The sequence below is a fragment of the Protopterus annectens genome, chromosome 2.part0 (genome assembly GCF_019279795.1).
Source record: "Protopterus annectens isolate FY-2018-M chromosome 2.part0, PAN1.0, whole genome shotgun sequence".
Lineage (NCBI taxonomy): Eukaryota > Metazoa > Chordata > Ceratodontiformes > Protopteridae > Protopterus > Protopterus annectens.
Window position 1 is genome coordinate 1,350,595,125 of NC_056728.1, and position 20,699 is coordinate 1,350,615,823.

The 20,699-nt window shown below is 45.9% G+C and overlaps 1 protein-coding gene across 1 annotated transcript in view; it reads right to left on the reverse strand.

Annotated features, from left to right (window-relative positions):
* The window catches only part of EXOSC9 (exosome component 9), a 952,766-nt gene that overhangs the window by 697,647 nt on the left and 234,420 nt on the right, over positions 1-20,699 (reverse strand). Inside the window, exon 3 of the mRNA XM_044061532.1 lies at positions 753-872. Coding sequence (XP_043917467.1) covers positions 753-872 — 120 coding nt within the window. The remainder of the gene's footprint in view (positions 1-752; positions 873-20,699) is intronic.

Sequence of the window (20,699 nt, forward strand, 5' to 3'; positions counted from 1 at the left end):
AACTTAAATGGTTTAGACCGTACACACACAGAAGGCAATATGACAAGGACTAGGCCCTCTAACTGAAACGGGCCTAGCCCAAGTGAACAGTCAGCGGGATACCACACAAACAATCACAACCTCAAACAACACTAGACAATAGCTATAAAAATAGCTTTTGATTATGAACCAAAACTTTTCTTTAAGACAAGAAAAAGGGTATTTAGCCACAGCCAAGTGAGACCACGTCCGAGCTACACGAGTAGCAAATGAGATCTGGGGATATGGAACAGTGCACCATGGGATACCTGCTTAGCCCAGCCAATGAAAGACTTCGAGCTAGTAAAGTCGGCCGAGTCAGAGCCGATATTCGGCTCCGAACCCATGGGTAAGAATGTAGGCGAGATAGGACTACTTAACATCGGGAGAATTCCTGTGTCCTGTCACACATCGCAAAGAAAATGAAAACAATACTTACACACAGAGCATACAGGGGTCCTTGCTTCTGTGTGCAAGTAATGTTTTAAGGTAAAGTGTTATTTTTTTAACACTTTACAGATTCGAGTTACTGAAAGCTCGAGCATATGGTCTCGACCATATGCAATTCGAGCATGTAAAATGCTCCCATGCACACACACAAAATTAGACAGCCTAACCTAGTATGAAGAAAATGTAGTTTTCCGGCCATAAGGGCTGTTGTTAACCACACCTTAAACAACTCCATGAGGTAGTCAAACTTTTATGATACTTTACACATATACTAAATTACCTACCTTCCTGCTTCAAATACTGGTGACGCCATTGGCGAGAGTTCCAGGTTAAAATGAACTACACCCTCAGTAGGTCGGTTCATTTTTGGGAGTGCAAGTTCACACGAAACCTGTCCAAGGACTCTGAAAAACAGTAGAAGAGTCTTAAATAAACAAAATGCACAATCAAAATGACTGGTAACTTTACAACAGCTTTCATATAACAGGCAACGAACTGCAATCTCAAGGACATCAGCTCCTGAAATAATGCATAACAGGGTTTTGTACCATAAGAATAGGGCCTCACTACAGTTCTCCAAACACACACTTTTTTTATACAGATTGTCCATCTCCCGAGAGTTCTAACTATTGCACGTAGAAGGAAAGATGGTGGATACAAAAGTACAAACCTTATTGTTTTTCAGTTCGCTTATGATAGAAAGACAAGGCCAAGGAACATAAATAAAATGTACACTAATAACACAAAGTGGGAAACTAGCCCATTTGTGAAAAGGTCCATCCCAAAAAGGATGACACAAAACAAAACTGGATGAAGTAATGGATCTAAAAGGAGATATCCATGGCTGCTTGCATATTTAGAAATATAAATAAATAATGAAAGATTCTGGAGCAGTCCAGACAGCACATACAGGCCTAAAAGATCACTAATAGGAGATGCAAAACTAAGTGCTGCAGTTTGTCAAATGTATTCCCACTTTCTTAAAGTACAAGGCAGGAAAAGCACACAAAGGAGACAACTTGCTTTCTTTGATGGCAACATTTAAAACAATCATTGCTCAAGGTAAATGCAGGAATATCTTCAGGATAAGGGCTCCCAAAGTAAATGTCAGCATCAATTCATAACCACTATCAACAAACGTCTCAGTTCAGTGCTGTCTAGTATTCGGTTGGCTTCTATTTGCCCTGTTGTTTGGTGTTCAACTGTAAGTACACTAATGAAGAATTGCTGAATATTCGGCAATTCACTTCATGCAATTTGACACTGGATTTTTCACAATTAAGGAATTTTCTGGAGATCCTAGCTGGGGGAATAGCAGCTGTCAGCAGAAGTAGACACAGGCATCGCAAAAGGGGGAAGTGCGCTGGTCACCTGCTAGGCTGAAACAGAGGGGTTTTCTACGGCACTCCCAAACTTACATTTGGCGAACCTCTACTCCCTGTGCAATAAGATGAACTATTACTTCTCAAGGAAACTCAAGGATTTTTCACATTCTTCTGTACTGTGTTTCATGGAAACCTGGCTAAATGCATCTGTTCTGGACTCCGCATTACATTCGCATTACATTTCCCCAGCTTTCAACTTTATAGGTAGGTAATTAGGCTATTGGCCATAGGATCTATATAAGCCTAGCCAAACAGGTACCCTGGCTTTCGCCACCCAAGAAAATTATTTTCCTGTGTCCCTGTCGAGTAGAGCCACACAGGTGATCCCTGGGGTGAATTTCCTATTTCCCATCCAGTCATCAAGATTTTTCTTGAAAAGTGCTAATGAGGAGCTTTGTTTGATATAGATAGGTAGTTTGTTCTGGGACAGGAATCTATAACTCCAGCATGTTTTGTTTATTGTTGTGACAAGGTTTAGGTCCCTAGAGCGTGTAGCTCGGAGGGATTGGGATTTCTTTAAATGGAACATGTCCAACAGCTCTGGGTTTGATATAGCTTTGTATGTTAGGCAGAGATGGTCTCGGAGTAGGCGCTGTGTGACAAGAGTAAAACTTTTAGTTATGTACTCACCATAACTTTAGATGTTTGGGATCCATCTCGCCTACATTCTGTACTGATGGGCTCAGAGCCGATCCCTCGGCTCAGACTCAGCACGCTATGCTATAGAGCGAGGCCTCTTATTGGCTGAGCTATTTCTTATCCCAGGATGCACCACCACTAATCCCCCAGATCTTGTTTGTCCGCATTCATGCACACATGCACAACTTGTTTATATAACATTGTTAGATGTTTCAAGATGAAACAGGATTCGGACCTTCTGATATCCTCAGATCTCCAAGGAAGGGGGAAGGAGGGTGGGTTATTAGGAATGTAGGCGAGATGGATCCCAAACATCTAAAGTTATGGTGAGTACATAGCTAAAAGATGTTATGTGATCCTATCTCGCCTACATTCTGTACTGATGGGACAGCGTCCCTAGCTCCTAAATCCCGGGTGGCTCATTGGAAACACTCCTGAGCACTGTGGAACCAAATGAAGCTCGTCCTCTAGATGCCACATCCAATTTGTAGTGGGAAATGAAAGTGTGCAGGGAAGACCATGTAGCCGCAGCACAAATGTCACTAATGGCAAGCTTAGAATGAAATGCTATCGAAGTAGCCATAGCCCTTGTAGAATGAGCTTTGACAGAGGTGGTAAGCTCTTTGTTAGAATAAGAATAAGCTTGAGTAATACAGTCCCTGATCCATTTGGCAATAGTGACCTTTGTGACAGCTTTGCCCAATTTATTGTCTGCAAAGGATACAAACAACTGATCTGTTTTCCTTGTTTGTTTGGTCCTGTCTAAATAAAAACGCAACTGCCTGTGGACATCTAGTGTGTAGAATATGAATTCCGCTTTGTTAGAATATTTTGGAAAAAAACTGGAAGTTCTAACGATTGTTGTAAGCAGAAACTGGAACAAACTTTAGGGACAAAGGAAGGATTTGGCCTGAGAGATACTCTGTCTTTGTGAAAAACCAAGTACGGGGGTTTTACTGACAAAGCTTGAAGCTCTGAAACTCTTCTGGCAGAAGTAATTGCCACCAGAAAAGCAGTCTTCCATGATAGAAATTTTAGATCACATGTAGCTGCCGGTTCAAAGGGGGAGGAAGTTAAGGCGCGTAACACCACATCGAGATCCCATGGAGGTGCAGGATGAGAAATCGGAGGTCTTAACAAAGCAGCACCTTTCAAGAAGGTCTTACACAATCTGTTGCTCATTAAAGGTGGGTTTATAGATTCGTGAAAATTGGAAAGCGCTGCCAATTGGACCTTGATGGTAGAGACTGAAGAGCCTTGATTGAAAAGAGAAGTTAAAAATTTTAGTACTTCTGCCACGGGAATAGAGATGGGATCCAGGCCCCGGAGTTGAGCCCAAATTGCAAATCTTTTCCATTTGCTAGAATACAGTTTCTTAGTAGCAGACTTATGGGCCGAAGATAATATGTGTACAACCTCTGGATCCAATGTATGACTCCTGACTATAGTCGGAAGAGGAGGAGCCAAGCCGTCAATTTTAAGGTGTGCAGGGACTGGTGGAATAGTCCCGACTGATGAACCAAAAGGTCTGGGATCTGATCCAGGAACCATGGACCTTCCAGAGCATATTTCCGAAAATAGGGAAACCATACTTGACGAGGCCAGTAAGGAGCAACTAAGATCATTTTGCTCCCCAAGAGAGATGCCTTTTGGATCACCCTGGGAAGGAGAGGAACTGGGGGGAAGGCATAAAGCAAGCCGGTGGGCCAAGGACAGGCTAGTGCGTCCATGGGGCTCTTCCCCGGAGCCGGGGTTAGGGAGAAGAATTTTTTGCACTTCGCATTTAGTGGAGTCGTGAAGAGGTCGCAACACGGAACTCCCCATCTGCTGAAAATCTGACTTGCAACTGTCATGTTCAGAGACCATTCGTGAGGAGAGAGGATGGTTCTGCTCAGTCTGTCGGCTATCACATTGGACTTGCCCGGGATATGAGTAGCCACTAGAAAGCATTCGGTCGAGACTGCCCATTCCGAGACTATCATGGCCTCTCTGCAAAGAGGATAGGATCTGGTCCCTCCCTGTTTGTTCAGGTACCAGACAACTGACATGTTGTCTGAGTGAACGGCAATTACACCCTGAGGGAGGTAATTGTAAAGGGCTTGGAGGGACAGAAGCACCGCCCTCATTTCTAGGATGTTTATGTGAAGTAGGGTCTCTTCTGGGTGCCATTTGCCTTGGACTGACCTGCCCAGGGAATGCCCCCCCCCCACCCCATCTGGGAGGCGTCCCTGGTCAAAGTGGCCGCAGGAGGAGGTGGAACAAAGGGTCGTCCCTGATTCAAATTGGAGGGCACTAGCCACCAGCGAAGGTCCCGTTTGCATGTTTCTGCGATCCATATGAGGTGACTGAGAGGGAGTTCCTGAAAGGACCACTGAGCTGAAAGAAGCCACTGGAGAATTTTCATGTGCAACCTTGCCAAGGGGACTAGAAGAACAGTGGCGGACATGGATCCCAATAGCTGCAGGACCATTCTGGCTGGGGCTTTGGAGCTGGGAAGTAAGGCTCGAACTTGAGTCTGTATGGTTTGAATTCTGTCTGTAGGTAGATAGACCCGCATTTGGTTTGAGTCTATCTCTACCCCTATGAATCTTATTCGTTGAGATGGCAGCAACACAGACTTTGGCCAATTGAAGGTGATTCCAAGGGAGTTGCCCAGTGATATAGTGGCTTGTAGGCTTCGCAGTAGTAGATGCTTGGAGGTGGCAGTTAGGAGCCAGTCGTCTAGATACGGAAACACCTGGAATCCTAGACTTCTTAGGTGAGCAGTCACGACTGCCAAGCACTTGGTGAACACCCTGGGGGCTGTGGTGAGACCAAAGGGCAGCGCGCGGAACTGAAAATGACTGCCTCCTAGGCTGAAGCGCAGATGTCTCCTGGACGCTTGATGTACCATGATATGGTAATAAGCGTCCTTGAGATCTATGGAGCACATCCAAACACCTTTCTCCAGCAATGGGAGAATGGTTTGTAGGGTGACCATTCGGAACTTGGACTTTCTGACTGAACGGTATAGAATGCGGAGGTCCAAAATGGGCCTCAAGTCCCCGGTCTTTTTTGGCACCAAAAAGAATCTTGAGTAAGTCCCTAATCCGATCTGGTCTGCGGGGACCGGTTGGATGACTCCTTTTTGCAGCAGCTTTGAAACTTCTGACGCTGCAGTACCCCGTTGACTGGGTGGTGGGTCCGGGATTTTTTTGGACTGAGGTGGGGAGTGAGAGAAAGGGATGGTGTAACCTCCGGCGATAATTCGAAGCACCCATCGGTCCTGAGTGATACCTTCTCAGGCTTTCAGGTGCTTCGAAAAACGACCCCCGACTGGCTCCGGAGCTGCACAGTCGGGCAATCCCTCAGGGACTGTGAAAGGCTGAAGAGCCACGAAAGGACTCGCGGTCTCCAGTGTTGCGAGGGCCTCTGCCGCCTCTGGGACGGCGTCTTCCGGAAGAATTTCCCCTCCCTGCCTTTGGAAGGGGATCATCCTGCTGAGAGGGGTAAGGCTTGAGATCTACGGAACCACATTTTCCCTCCTCTTTTAGCCTTGGGATAAGGCCGAACGGAGTGGAAAATCGTGCCCCTACGGCAGTCAGAGTCTTACCCACCTGTTCGCGGGTCAGTGTGTCCTTTACCTTGGGTCCAAACAGGAGGACCCATCAGAGGAGTCGGCAAAGGAAGACTTAAAGGCCTCCTTGAGAATGACACAGGCGGAGCCAGGCTTGTCTCCGTAGAGCAATGCCTGTACCCGCTCTACTCGCCCCTTCGGCCGCATAAGAAATGAGCCTCATGGACGACAATGTAGCCAGCTGAGAGCCAACCGTCTGGGCCAGCTCCTCAGGCAGGTTACCCAAGAGGGTATCGGAAAGCTCTTTAATCAGATCCCTCTGAAATCTAGTAAGGTAGTTCAAGGACCTTAATGTAAAGGCCACTGAACTTAGGGTGCGCTTTCCGTACCGATCCATGCTGCTAGACTCCTTATTAGGAGGATGGACGGACGTCGAAGCCTCTGCTACATCTTGCTGGGTAGCAGATGCCACCACCAAAGCATCTACAGCCACACCTTTGGTTAGAAATTCTTTTTCAGGGGGTGCTGAGAGGAACTTATTCGGACGAGCAGGCACCGGTTCCACAGAGTCTGGGTGTTCCCACGCCCTTTGACAGATCAAATCCAAGAGCTCGTCGAAGGGCGGAGACACCCAGGAGGCGGAGAGCTGAGCCCCGAAGGTCTTAAGGAACACCGACTCATCAGCAGAAGGGGGTTTGGACTGCCAGCCGCCTCGTTGTTTAAGGATGTCTGCAAAAGAGACATCATCCGAGGACGACTTAGGGGACCCCTCTGAATCATCGAGATCAGTGTCTGATGTAAGAGACTCATCAGGGGAGTCAACGTGCTTCCTCTTGCACGATCTTTTCCTGGGGGGTTCTTCCTAAGAGGCTTCAGAAGGACCTCCAGGAGGGGGGAAACCCCAGTGGGGGTAACCTCAGGCCCCGGGGGCTCCGCTGTCTAAGGACAGGGGGACTGCCAAAGACCCAGTCTCGGTATGCAGGGAAGGAGCTGGGGAGACCGTGGAGGTAGCCAAAGATGATTTGGCTAATGCACTCCTCATAGCCCTAAAGGCGGGACCACCAGAATCCTGGGAGGGTCCCACCTCCGTGGCCACGACAGTAGACGGCACTCCCGCCGCCGACGCACCAAGAGGGAGACTTGGGACCGAAAACATCAATCCCGAAGCATCCCCCCCGGGGCCGACGGAAGAAGTCCGTGTACTGAACTCCGACCCAAGAGCCGGAGTTGGAGTAAGGGTCGGGCCCAACCCTAAAACCTTCACCGGTTCCACCAGCACCGGCTCCAACGGTGCCGAGGCTGTTGGAGGAGGAACCATAGTAGGGAGGTGGACCATCAGCTCCGAAGCCGAATGGGCTGGAGCCAAAACTAGCTTTTGGAACACCGGAGACTGGAAGAGTCTAAGGAGCACCCTGTCGATGTCCGAATCAGACATCTTGGATGACCTGGACGATATCAATCGGGTCCGAACCGATTTCTCCATCGGCTCCAAAGGACTAGGGGACCGGCTCCGAATGGATTCTACCACTATCGGCTCCGAGAGAGATTTCAAGGCAATTTCCCTCGGTGCCGATAAGGACTTCGGCTCGAGGAAGAGTGAGCGGTAACCCTCATCGGCTCCAATATCAGTGGAGCCGATGAAGGTGACCCGCCTCGATGCCCCAGTCCTCGGCTCGAAACCAGAGGGTCGAGGCTGGAGGCATCGAGGCAGACCGTTCCGCCCTCGGCTCCGAAGTCCGTGGAGCCGATGGAGAAGTCTGCCTAGGTTTTTTGGCAGTCTGTTCCGACTGACTGGTCGGAGCCGACGCTTTCTTCTTTTTAGAAGGAGAGGGTGACGAAGATAAAGCTTCCTCGAAGGATGGCTTGATTAACCCCTTAAGGATTAATTTGTTTTTCCTCTCCTGGAGGACCCTTGATGAAAAGGCGTGACACACGCTACATGATTCTTGTAGGTGCTTGGCGCCTAAGCAGTAAACGCACGAGGAGTGGTAGTCCATTATGGACATCTTAAAACCACACCACGTGCATTTTTTAAACCCGGAGGGTTTATGTTCTTTGGACATGACTAGTTATCTAAGATAACACGAAAAAAACTAGCTAGAAGTTCAAAATATAAAGTGTTTTTTTTTTTTTACACAATAACAAGTGCACAAGAAAAAAACACAGAAAGAGAGGGTCAAGACCCTCTAACTAAAACGGGTACTTGACCCACTAATAAACGCTAGCCACAAATAACGCTAGAATAGCAAAAGGGGAAGGCCCCTCTAACTAAAATGGAAACCTTCCCTTAACAAAAAATAACAACTTTCTCAACAGAATCAGCAAATACACACACGTATCACAAAAATAGCTGTTAAAACAGCTTTTGGGTTGAAAACTAGGAAATTCCTGACAGGAAAAGTCTAAATAAATTAGTACTTAGCCCAGCCAAGTTGAGACCACGTCTTAGCTTGTAAGCGGCAAACGAGATCTGGGGGATTAGTGGTGGTGCATCCTGGGATAAGAAATAGCTCAGCCAATAAGAGGCCTCGCTCTATAGCATAGCGTGCCGAGTCGGAGCCGAGGGATCAGCTCCGAGCCCATCAGTACAGAATGTAGGCGAGATAGGATCACATAACATCTGGAGGTTTTTGAGATGGTCTGTGTACAGCATCTGTTTGAGATCGGTAATTCTCTTTGTGAGCTATTTCTGTGGCCTTTCCAGTTGTGGTAGAGATCTTGTGAGGTACATACCAAAAGGGGCATTGTACTCTATAATGGGTCTAATGAGTTACGAGTAGAGGGGAACAATGACCTTTTTTCCTGGATGAGAAACGTTTTGTGATGAGGTGTGCCACGTAGAAGGATTTCCTGACTACTGTGGTGATGTGATTATCAAAGGAGAGACTACTGTCCACCTGTATCCCAAGGTCTCATCACACTTTTGGTGTTAAGCAGACTACCACCTATGTGGCAGCTCATGGGTACAGTGTGTTTACCAAACGGGATGACAATGCACTTTTTGGCATTGAGCTTGAGGCCATGGCTTTGACACCAGGCATCTGTCTCAGTGAGGCCCTTTTGTAGGATGTCCACATAGTTAGTAGTTTCCATTATGGCTCCTAGTTTGCAGTCATCTGCGAACTTCATTAGCCAAAGACCTTCTGTACATACCAAACAGGAGAGGACCCAGGACTGAACCCTGTGGTACTCCACTTGTCACTGGTCTGAAGTTGGATTTGGAGTCTGCTACTTTCACAGTGTGGGTTCTGTCAATGAGCCAGTTGGCAACCCATCTTATGACATAGGGATGTATACCTAGTTTAGTGAGGTTTATCTATAATTCCACAGTGGGGGATGGTGTCAAAAGCCTTGGCGAGATCTAGATAGGCTGTGTGAACCACCTTACTCTCGTCTACATCTTTGCTGACTGCTTCAAAGAAGTCTATCAGGTTTAGGAGACATTATCTGCCTTTTACAAACCTGAACTGGGTGGGGTCCAGAGTTTTGAGATTACCAGTGTCTTTGTTTATAAGTTCCATGATGATACATTCCACGGCCTTGCAGACCAGGCTCGTTAGGCTAATGGGGCAGTAGTTCCCGGGGTCCGTGGTGGCTCCCCCTTTCTGGAGTGGGATAACAGTCACTGTGTGCCATTCAGGGGGCACAAAGCCTGAGGTGAGGCTATGACTGAACATGGTGCTTAGGTGGGGTGCCAGTTCATTCAGTAGTGTGTGTAGAACGCAGCCTGGGACGTTGTCAGGTCCCATGGATGCTGTGTTCTTGCCTTTGGAGAGAGTGTGTTTTTTACCTGTGCAGCAGTGATTACAGGAAATTTGCATTCTTCCGGTATAGAGATGGGCCCTTAAGGGGGTGAGAGGGGGGTAAAGTTAGCAGTGAAACCATCTGCCAGGATGTTGGCAATACCAGTTGGCTCTATATATTTAGTGCCATTGTGCTGTAACTCAGAGCAGATCTGAGTGTTGCCATTGAGATTCTTGACACAGCTATAGAATGCTTTGTGGTTGTCTTTAGAATCAGTGGCGATTTTGTTTTCGTAACTAGCTTTGGAGGATTTTATGAGGGATCTCAGCTTCTTACTGAGGTTGACCAGGGAGTTCCTCCAATCATGGATTTTACTCTTTTGTGTAACGGTTTCTTTCTTCTCTTGTAGAGTTTATGGCAGGGGACCACCAGATTAGCTTCCTTTTTTTTTGGGAGGATAGCATCTTGGTTCTGTTAGGGATGGCACGATCCATGCACTTGTGTAAGTGCTTATAAAGTGCATTTGTGTAGGAATCAGCAGTCATACCTCTATTGTCCATCTGCATGGGTGTCGTGAAGTTTGCCACTTCTGTCTTAGAAGCGTGAAGTTGGCTCTGGAGAAATTTTTTACGGTGGTTTCCCTAATGGTGGGTGGGGGCGGGATGTGGATCTCTAGGGTGATTAGCTTGTGGTTGGATCTGACCAACGAGGAATTGACATCTGGTGTGGAACACCGGTCGCCCATGTTGGTAATGACCAGGTCCAAGATATTGCTGCCCCTGGTGGTGGTGTGGATAAGTTCATCCAAGGCGCTGGAATTTATGAATTCCAGAAAACGTTGAGCAAAAGAGTTGGTACATGAGTAGTTTTCCCAGTTAATGGTGGGGTAGTTGAAATCGCCCATTATTAGGGTGTTGGGTTGTACCCTAATATTTTCCAGTGTATCAAGAAATGAGGAGTGGGAATCCTGGGGCAGGGTGGGGGATCTGTAGCAAGTTACAATTTGGATTGCGGTCTTGCCCAGAGTTAGTTGCACTTGGATAAGCTCAGATGCATTATGCTGAGCAACTAGCCTGGAGGTGTGGATATCCTTAATGAATATGGACACGCCTCCGCCTTTAGTGTTTCGGTCCAGGTTAGGTGACCGAAAGGTGTGGTATAAATTATAGCCTGATAATGCATGGCTGCTCTCTGGAGCCTTGAACCAGGTCTCTGTCACTGCACAGATGTGAATGTTCTCCATTTTAAGGAGTGCGTCAAGTGAATGCATTTTGAGGTTTGGACTTCTAGCACTGAGTAGCATTACCCTCAGATTTTACTTGCTTGTACCTGTTATGGTGGTGAACTTGTCCTTTGAACCTTGCCTAAAAAAGGCACTATAGGGGTGGCAAGAGCCTTAGCCAGTATCTGGAATCCCAAGGGAGACAGGTGCAGGCCATCGCTGGCAAAGCATTGTGGTCTGTCGATCATGTCATCCCAGGCAAACAGATACTGGATCCCCTTAGAATGACACCAGAAGCTTAGCAAATTGTTGAAGTCAATAATTTTGTCCTTATACTGTGGTATCATTCTGGGTATGGCAGGATGCTACTCAGGGCTAGGGTCATACCTGCCTGGGCTACAAGACCGGAGAGCTCCTCCATGTCACTTTTCATGTAGTCCAGGGAGGTACGTCTCAGGTCATTCATACCAACATGGACAATGACAAGAGTCATATTTGTACTTGTAGAGTAACCCGAGTGCATGCGTTATGTGGCAGATCCTGGCACCCGACAGGCAGCTGACAGTAACTTTCTCCTTGTTTAGCCTGGTGTCAGTGTGCCTGACTAGAATCACCTACGACTAGATTGTCGGGGAAGTTGTTATGCCTTATGGGCTGTGGTTGAGTGGCACACTGAGTTTGTGGGCTATGTGTCATTTGTGTTGTGTTGGGGGGATAGAGATTGCTTGCGTTTCTTCTTTGGAGGTCTCTGTTGCTTGAGATTTTTATTGAGAGCCTCCGCGAAAGTAGGGGTGTGTTTTTCTGTGTCTGTTTTGGTGGTGTAGGTTTTGAGGGACTATGTGATGAGTGTGGTGTGGTGCAAGTGTTTACTTTCTCCTCTTGACTGTCTAGTCCAGTCTTGGGTGAAGAGAGCTTTGCTTCCAGTTTGGCTATACAAGTGAATCTCTCACAGGTTGTAGTGTTGGCTGGTAGGAGGAGAGGTCTGTCTGTGTACATGAGGCAATTGCTGCATTGCCCCAAGATGCTCAGATTCATCAGGCAGAAAGGAGAAAACACCGGGAGCCGACCCTTAGACATGCCTGGATATGTGCTTATTTATTAAGTACTAAAATTTGTTTTCCTCTAGACAAGTGAAGAAAGTTGAGTGCTGTAGTAATTTTTAGCTTATTTAGTGCTTACAATGAGTTCTGAACAAGTGGTGAGCTCAAAGAAACAGATTTGAGTGCTAAAACTAAAAAAACTGTGTAGTTCTAAGGGAAATTTTGAAGAGTCGGGAGTAGTTTAACCCTAGCTAAGCGGTGATGCATAAAGTGTATTTTTTTTAATATAACAGTAGCAAATGAGCAAACTGATTTAAACAAATTAACCAATAAAAAGCTAAAAACTGAGCCCCGTTCCAGCAGTCTTTGATCAAACAAGTTCTAACTGCACACTCCTGCCACCAGGGTGCAGGGGAACCTTTTCCAAAAAAAGATAGTCTGGATTAATGCAAGTTATACAACGAAATCTAGATTCAGCAGGTCTGAATTTAGTCTATGCTACAGCAAACACAGCGGACCAAGTATAAGAGACATCAAGGAAGAGTAAGGGAGGTGGAATTTGCTTTTATATCAATGCAGGTTGGTGTACTAATGTGACAGTGTTAAGTAAAACGTGCCGTCTTGACTTTGACTTATAAATGTTTTTTTGTCAACTGTAGACTTTTTTTTACTCACCTTGGAGTTCTCTTCATTTACTTTGGTTACTGTTTGCATTCCAGCTCAAGCCTGTGTGAGTGCGGCACTACAAAAACTCTCTGATCAGACAATGTGCACAAAGCAGAATTATCCAACTACCTTCTGCTTATTCTAGGGGATTTTAATAAGGTAAACCTCAGTCATGAACTTCCTGAATTTACACAGCATACACAGGAACACATTGGCTCACTGTTACACAGTGTTAGAACATGCTTATCGTGCTTGTCCTCCGTACAACTTTGGGCTTTTCTGTCCAATTCACTTGCTTCCTACCTATGAGAGCAAATTAAAATCTGCTAAACCTGCTGCGAGAAGATGGGCTTTTGAGGTAAAGCTGAAGCGGCAAGACTGCTTTGACTGTACGGACTGGAGTGTCTTTGAAGATTCTGCTGCTAACTTGCATAAACTGGCATATAAAGTAACATCTTATATTAGCTTCTGTGAAGAGAAGATGTGCGTCTCCCCTAAGACCTGGTTAAAATTTAACAGCAAAAACCCTTCTTTACTGCTAAGCTTAAGCAGCTTCTTCAAGCCAAGGAAGATGCCTGGAGAAGTGGGGATAGAACACTTTTAGACAGGCAAGGAACACATTGACAAAAGAAATCAAACTGGCTAAAAAGAAAGTACAGTTGTGTACACTTACTATAAATGCAGAGAGTGTATTCACTGTTGCAGTCCTCACATATGGGTTATCCGGCTCCCGGTAGCCCTCAGTCGGCCCGAAAACCAGAGTCCCTGGCATATGACGTCGGCTGTAAAACTGATGTCAGAACATCAGGTATAAAGGGAGGCAGCAGACGCCATTTCCTCGGTTTTTCTTGCCTTAACTGTCAGGAGCCCCCAAAAGAAGGCTGACCCAGGAAGGAGCCCCCAAAAGAAGGCTGACCCAGAAAGGAAACACTCTGGACATATGTCATACAAAAAATAAAAATATACATAGTCTGTGCCTTAGAAAAAAAGGGGGAATGGAGTGTGGGAAACCAGGACTGCAACAGTGAAAACACTTGAACATCTACATTTATGGTAAGTGTACAGAACTGTACTATGTTCTTCGTGTTTCACTGTTGCAGTCCTCACATATGGGTTGATTCCCAAAGTCCAGGAAAAAGACAAAAGGGGGGAGGAAGGATCACAGCTTAAGGTTTGGTAAGAAGGCCCTGCAAAACTGCAGAGGCAAAACCAGCCCTGGATTTAGAAAACAAAGGTAGATTGTAATGTTTTGTGAAAGAATGGACGGAAGACCAAGTAGTTGCTTCTAGAATGTCCTTAGTAGGCACACCTCTCAGAAATGCTGCAGAGATAGAGGTTGCTCTAGTAGAATGGGTCCTAATAGATACTGTTTGTTTTAAAAATAGCTTTACCCTGAGCTCCAGGAGCAAAACTAACCAGCAACTGTTCAGATTTTCGAAAGGATTTAGTCCCAAGTAAAATCTCAGCTGTCTATGCAAATCAAGAGTGTGCAGAATCCTTTCCCCTTTATTCTGGGGAGTGCTGAAAAATGTAAGCAGGTGAACAAACTACTGAAGAAAGCTATACGCTGAAACCGGTCTAGTCCCTTGTTCTCACAATAAACCTATTTCAGCTCATCCTTGGTGCTGGCGTTTTTAAGAATACTAGTTTGGTTGCCTTGCATCAGCCGTACTTGCTAGCTTTCAATTGTTCCAGTTAAACTGGAAACTACCTTAGGCATAAAGGAGGGATTAGTTCTCACAGAAACCGGATCCGAATGAAAAATAATGAAAGGTTCTACTGCCATTAAGGCTTGCAGCTCCGATACCCTTCTGGCTGAAGTAACAGCCAAGAGAAAAACAGTCTTCCAGGAGAGAAACTGAATCTGCAGAGGCAGCTGGTTCAAAGGGAGGCAGAGTAAGCTTTTCCAGGACAAAATTAAGATCCCAAGCAGTAGTAGGAGCTCTTCTGGGAGGTCTAAGATTGCTAGCTCCCCTCAGGAGCTGCTTCATCAAGGGGTAAGAAAAAATGGGTTGCTTAAAAGAACAATGAGCAGAAATGAAGCGTGAATTTTGATTGAAGAAAAGGAAAGTCCACCATTAAGCAATCCTGCTGGTAATCAAGAATGAGAGAGAGAAGGATGAGAAGAGTCTTCTCCTTTAGCCTGCATCCAAGAGCAAAATCTCTTCCATTTATCTGCATAGGATTTTCTGGTGCTAGGCCTCCTGGCCTCATGAAGAACTTCAACCACCTGCTGGGAAAGATTTAAAGTATTAGCCAGGAAGTTAAATGCAGAGTTTGAAGATGAGGATGAAGGAACTTTCCCCCTTCTGGTACCAGGGGAAGATGCCAAGGCTGAGCCTGTGAAAGGCTGTGAAGGAGGGGATACCAATGTTGCCTGGGTCAATCTGGTGCTACCAGAATAGCCTCTGGTTTTTCGTCCCTTATCTTTAGCAGCACTCTGGGAAGAAGATGCAGAGGAGGGAATGCATAAACTGAGAGATGTGTCCATGGGAAGGACAAAGTGTCTACCCTCCAAGCTTTATTGCGAAACTCCCTGGTGCAGAAGGTTGGAAGGAGATTGGTATGAGATGAGAAAAGATACACTTGTGGGGTATCCCACTGCTTAGTGATGCGATGGAAAATGACCTTGTTCAGTTGCCACTCGTGAGGATCCAGAATATGTCTGCTCAAATGATCTGCCAGGGGAGTTTAGCCTACCTGGAAAATACTGGGCTATTAGATGTAAGCCCATGGATGCTGCTATGGACCATAGTCTCATGCTTTGTCTGCACAAGGGGTAAGAGCGAGTCCCTCCCCTGCTTGTTGATGTACAACATGAGTGTGGTATTGTCTGTCCTGATCAGCAGAGTCCTAGGGTAGAGTAGATCCCTGAAAGCCAGCAAGGCCTGCTGCACTGCCATCAATTCTTTTAAGTTTATGTGCAGATGAATCTGCTGGGTGCTTCAAGTCCCCTGTATGCTCCTGCCTTCCAGATGAGCCCTGTATGCCCCTGCCTTCCAGATGAGCCCACCATGCAACATCTGATGCGTCTGTGGTGAGTGTCTGGCTGGCAGGTGGTGGGCGGAAAGGCAGACCCTTGCTCTGAGAACAGGCTGTCGCCCACCAGAGGAACTCCATTTTTAGACAGGGAATTAGGGGAAGAATCCTGCATGTGTTGACACCAAAGATTCTTGAGGTACCATTGAAGTCTTCCCATTTGCAGCCTTGCATATGGGATCATTAAATTACATGAAGCCATGAACCCCAGTTCTTGCAGGAATTGCCTTGCAGAGAGCTGGGTCATGCTTGCCAGGTTCATGAAGTAAGCCAAAAGATCTTCTTGCTTCTGTTAAGGGAGGAATACCATCTGGGGGGGCTGTATTCAGACTCGCGTAGGAACCAACTTTGACTTATTTTCGTTGAGAGTGCAACCCAAAGAGGTGACACTGTTTTTCACGAAGTCCAAATCCTTTTCTAGTTGTTTTGGGGAGTTTGCTTGCATGAGACAGTCATCCAGGTAAGGATAAATTTGAATGTTTCTCTGCCTGCAAAAAGCAATGGCTGGAGCCAGGCACTTTGTAAAAACTCTGGGAGCAGTAGATAAGCCAAAGGGCAGTGCAGAGAATTGAAAGTGTTGCGCCCCAGCCCTGAACTGGAGGAACTGCCTGCAACTGTCCCTTATTGGGATGTGCAGATAAGCCTCCTCAAGATCCAAAGTTACTAGCCATGAATCCTTGCCCAACATTGGTAGTAACTGTTGAAGGATGAGCATCTTGAATTTGGGAATCACCAGAAAAGTGTTTAGAACAGACAAATCCAGAATAGGGTGTCAGGTGCCCCCTTTCTTGGGTATCAGAAAAAGTCTTGAATAAAAACCTAGGCTTGCCTGATTTGCAGGAACTGGCTCTATAGCCCCCATAGACAGAAGAGAAGAAATTTGAATTTCTACCTCTGCCGTGAGAGTTCCGGGTATGTCTGGGTACCCCAGCAGAAAGTACAGTTTTGTACCTACCATAAATGTAGATGTTAGAGTGTCTTCACTGCTGCAGTCATTACACTTGGGTTATCCTGCCGTCAGGCGGTCCCTGCAGTCGGCCAGAGTTCCAAAGTCTTGGTCGGACGTCCGTTGCTGTCGCTTCTTCCCTGATGTCAGTGTGCCAGGGGTATATAAGATGCAGCAGGCACCATTTTCTTCAGTTTTTCTTGCCCCAGATGTCAGGTGCCCCCAAATAGTTAGGCAATACATTATGGAAATAAAACATACAAAAAATGTAAACAACCAAACCTTCAGTTACCAGCAAATACACCACATAGGTAGTATAGGGTTGAAAGGTATAGGTAAGTTCCAGCTAAGGAAGATGGAATGGCGGGTTGGTAACCTGGACTGCAGCAGTGAAGACACTCCAACATCTACATTTATGGTAGGTACAAAACTGTACTATGTTAATCGTGTTTCACTGCTGCAGTCATTACACTTGGGTTGAATCCCAAAGCTGAGCTAGGGTGGCTGGTTCTACAGAGGATTTGGGGTGGCTATGAGGCCCTGCAGCACTGCAGTGGCAAAGCCAGCTCTGGATCTAAAGTAAAGAGGCAAGTGATAATGCTTGGTAAAGATGTGTACTGAACTCCAAGTTGCAGCCTCCAAGATATCTTTGGTAGGTACTCTAAGGTAGGCAGTTGAAGTGGCTATTGCCCTGGTGGAATGTGGCCTAATGTTAGTAGGTACAGGTTTCCCATGCTGTGTGTAGCAGAACCGAATACAGTGTCCTATCCACTTAGAAATCTTCTGCTTTGAAATAGTCTTTCCCTGTGATCCTGCAGCATATGCTACAAACAATTGCTCAGTTTTCCTGAAAGCTTTTGTTTTGTCCAAGTAGAAATGCAATTGTCTGTGCATGTCCAAGGAATGCAGAAGTCTCTCCCCTTTGTTCTGGGGATTTGGATAAAAAGTTGGCAAATGAATAGTTTGATTAAGAGCCACACTGGATACCACCTTAGTCATAAGTTTTTCCTTAAAGAAACCCTGTCTTGGTGAAAAATGATGAAAGGTTCCACTGCCATTAGTGCCTGTAACTCTGAGACTCTTCTTGCTGAGGTTAATGCCAGAAGCAGAGTAGTTTTCCATGATCTATATGCTGAATTGGCTGGCTCAAAAGGAGGTAAAGTTAGTTTCTCCAAGACAAAATTGAGGTCCCAAGTTGGTGTTGGTGCTCTCCGGGGTGGTCTTATGTTTTTAGCCTCTCTGAGATATTGTTTTAGCAATGGATGAGAGAAAATAGGAGGATCTGTGTTGTAATGAGCCGAGATGGCAGAGGTGTGGATCTTAATGGATGAAAAGGATAGTCCTTTGTCCGGCATCTCGGTCAAGTATTGTAATATCTGAGGAATATTTGGGACAAGAGGGTCAAAGCTTTGAGCCTGGTTCCAGGCACAGAATCTCTTCCACTTTTCTAAGTAAGATTTCCTGGTGCTAGGCCTCCTGCCCTCCAAAATGACATCCATAACAGCTTTAGAGAGTGGTGTTGTCTGTGTAATTAATGAATCTGCCATGCAGCCAGGTTTAAAGTTTTGAGCTGACTGTGCAGGATCGGATTGTCTTGTTGAGTCAGAAGGTGTGGAATTTGAGGTAGAATCCATGGTGGGCCTTGAGCTAAATTCTTTAAGATTGGGTACCAGTGCTGGCGTGGCCAGTCTGGGGCAATCAGGATCATCTGTGGTTTCTCTTGCCTGGCTTTTAGGAGTACTTTTGAAAGGAGAGGCAGTGGTGGGAAGGCATAAACTGTTAGGCTTTTCCAGCTGAACGAGACCGCATCCACTTTCCATGCTTGTGTGTGATAAGTCCTCGTGCAGAATTTGTGTAGTTGGCAATTCTCTAGGCTGGCAAAAAGATCTACGTCTGGGCACCCCCATTTCTGCGTTATCATATTGAATACTTGTGGATTTAATTCCCACTCATGAGGATCCATGATGTTTCTGCTTAAGTCATCTGCCAGCGTATTTTTCTCTCCTAGCAGGAATTGTGCTTGCAGATGAACTTGATAGGTTAGAGCTGTGTTCCACAAGGTCATAGCTTGTCTGCATAGGGGATAAGAATGACTGCCCCCTTGCTTGTTTATGTAACACATGACTGTGGTGTCGTCTGTCTGCCTTTAATAGTTGTCCTGGGTGCAGAAGGTCCTTGAAAGCTGTTAGGGCATTTTGTACAGCCAACATCTCTTTTTGATTGATGTGAAGATGCATTTGGTCTGCGGTCCACTTGCCCTGAATACATTTTCCTGCCATGTGTGCTCCCCAGGCGTAATCCGAAGCATCTGTTAGTGTCTGCCTGGCTGTGGGTAGAGTGAAAGGCTGTCCCTTGTTGAGGTGACATGCCTGTGCCCACCATCGAAACTCCTGTTGTAGGCAGGGAATTAGAGGTATTACTGCTTCCAAACTGTGACAGTGCTGAGTCCAAACACTTTTAGGTACCATTGTAATTTCTTCATATGCAGTCTGGCATATGGAATTAGAAGAATGCAAGATTCCATGAATCCCAAGACCTGCAGAATCTTTCTTGCAGGGAGTTGGGTCTTTGTTGCCATCAATTGAAAGTACTGAGTCAGTTGTTCTTGCTCGTCTGGCGTGAGATAAGCCATCTGGGACGTTGTATTTAAGCTGGCACCCAGGAATATTATCTCTTTTGAGGGCACTAGTTTTGATTTCTTTTCGTTTACTGTGTACCCTAGGCAAATTAGCAACTTTTTTACAAATGCCAGATGCTTTAGAAGAATGTCCTTGCTCTCTGCTTGAATAAGGTAGTCATCCAGGTATGGATATATTTGAATTCCTTTTTGACTGCAAAATGCAATTACTGGTGCCAGGCACTTTGTGAAGACCCTGGGCGCAGTAGATAAGACAAAGGGCAGTGCAGAGAATTGATAATGCATTGAACCAGCTATGAATCTGAGGTATCTTCTGCAATTTTGTCTGATAGGGACATGCAGGTATGCCTCTGAGGTCCAAAGTAACAAGCCAAGCCTTCTTGCCCAGCATGGGAAAAAGCTGCTGTAGTGTCAACATTTTGAATTTCGGAACCTCCAGGTAAGTATTTAGAGTAGAAAGGTCTAGTATGGGTCCCCAGGCTTTGTCCTTTCTGGGAACCAAGAAGAGTCTTGAGTAAAATCCTTGTCCCTGTTCCTGTTGTGGCACTTTTTGGATAGCTCTCATGTCCATGAGGACTGCAATTTGTTTTTGTGCCTCTGCCCATTGATTCTGTGGCAGGTTTGGCATTCCTTTTAGCCTTGGTAGAGTGCGAAAGTGGAACCTGTAACCTTGAGACACAATGCTCAGAACCCATTTGTCTTGGGTGATTATATGCCAATTTTGTGAAAAAAGTGCTAGTTTTCCCCCCAAGGGAGCTGCCAAAAGGAAAGAGTTTGACATTTGAAGGGGGAAGTCATTGGGACGGTTTCCTGTAAGGTTGTGACTTGTCCTCACCTCCTTTTGGGGTAGTAGCACCCCAATTTCATGGTCTGTAAGAGCCTTGGGGCTGAGATCTGCCTCTTGGGCATCTGTATCTGCCTCTTTGTGGTCTGTCTGACTCTGGAAAGGAACAGTTTTCTGAAGGCCAATTTCTACTAAATCGAGGTGGCTGTACCTGTAAGAAATCCTTTACTGTTTGCATAGATTTTGCCTCATCCTCCATTTTCTTTAATACCTCTTCTCCCTTAACACCAAATAGAATATTCTGTTGTAAAGGAACATCCAATAATTTAGCCTCAACATGATCAGATAAAGCTTGTTCTTTTAACCAAGCATGCCTTCGTATCACAGATCCTGTAACTGCTGCTCTACAGGAAGCCTCTAATGAATCAATTCCACATTGCAAAGTATGTTTTCCCACTTGTTCAGCTGCATGCAATAATTCCTGCATTTCCTTATAGTCAGGTGTTCTGAAACTGTAATCTTTTTCTGTTTTAACAGAGACATTAAATATTGCTGGTATTTAAGCATGTGGA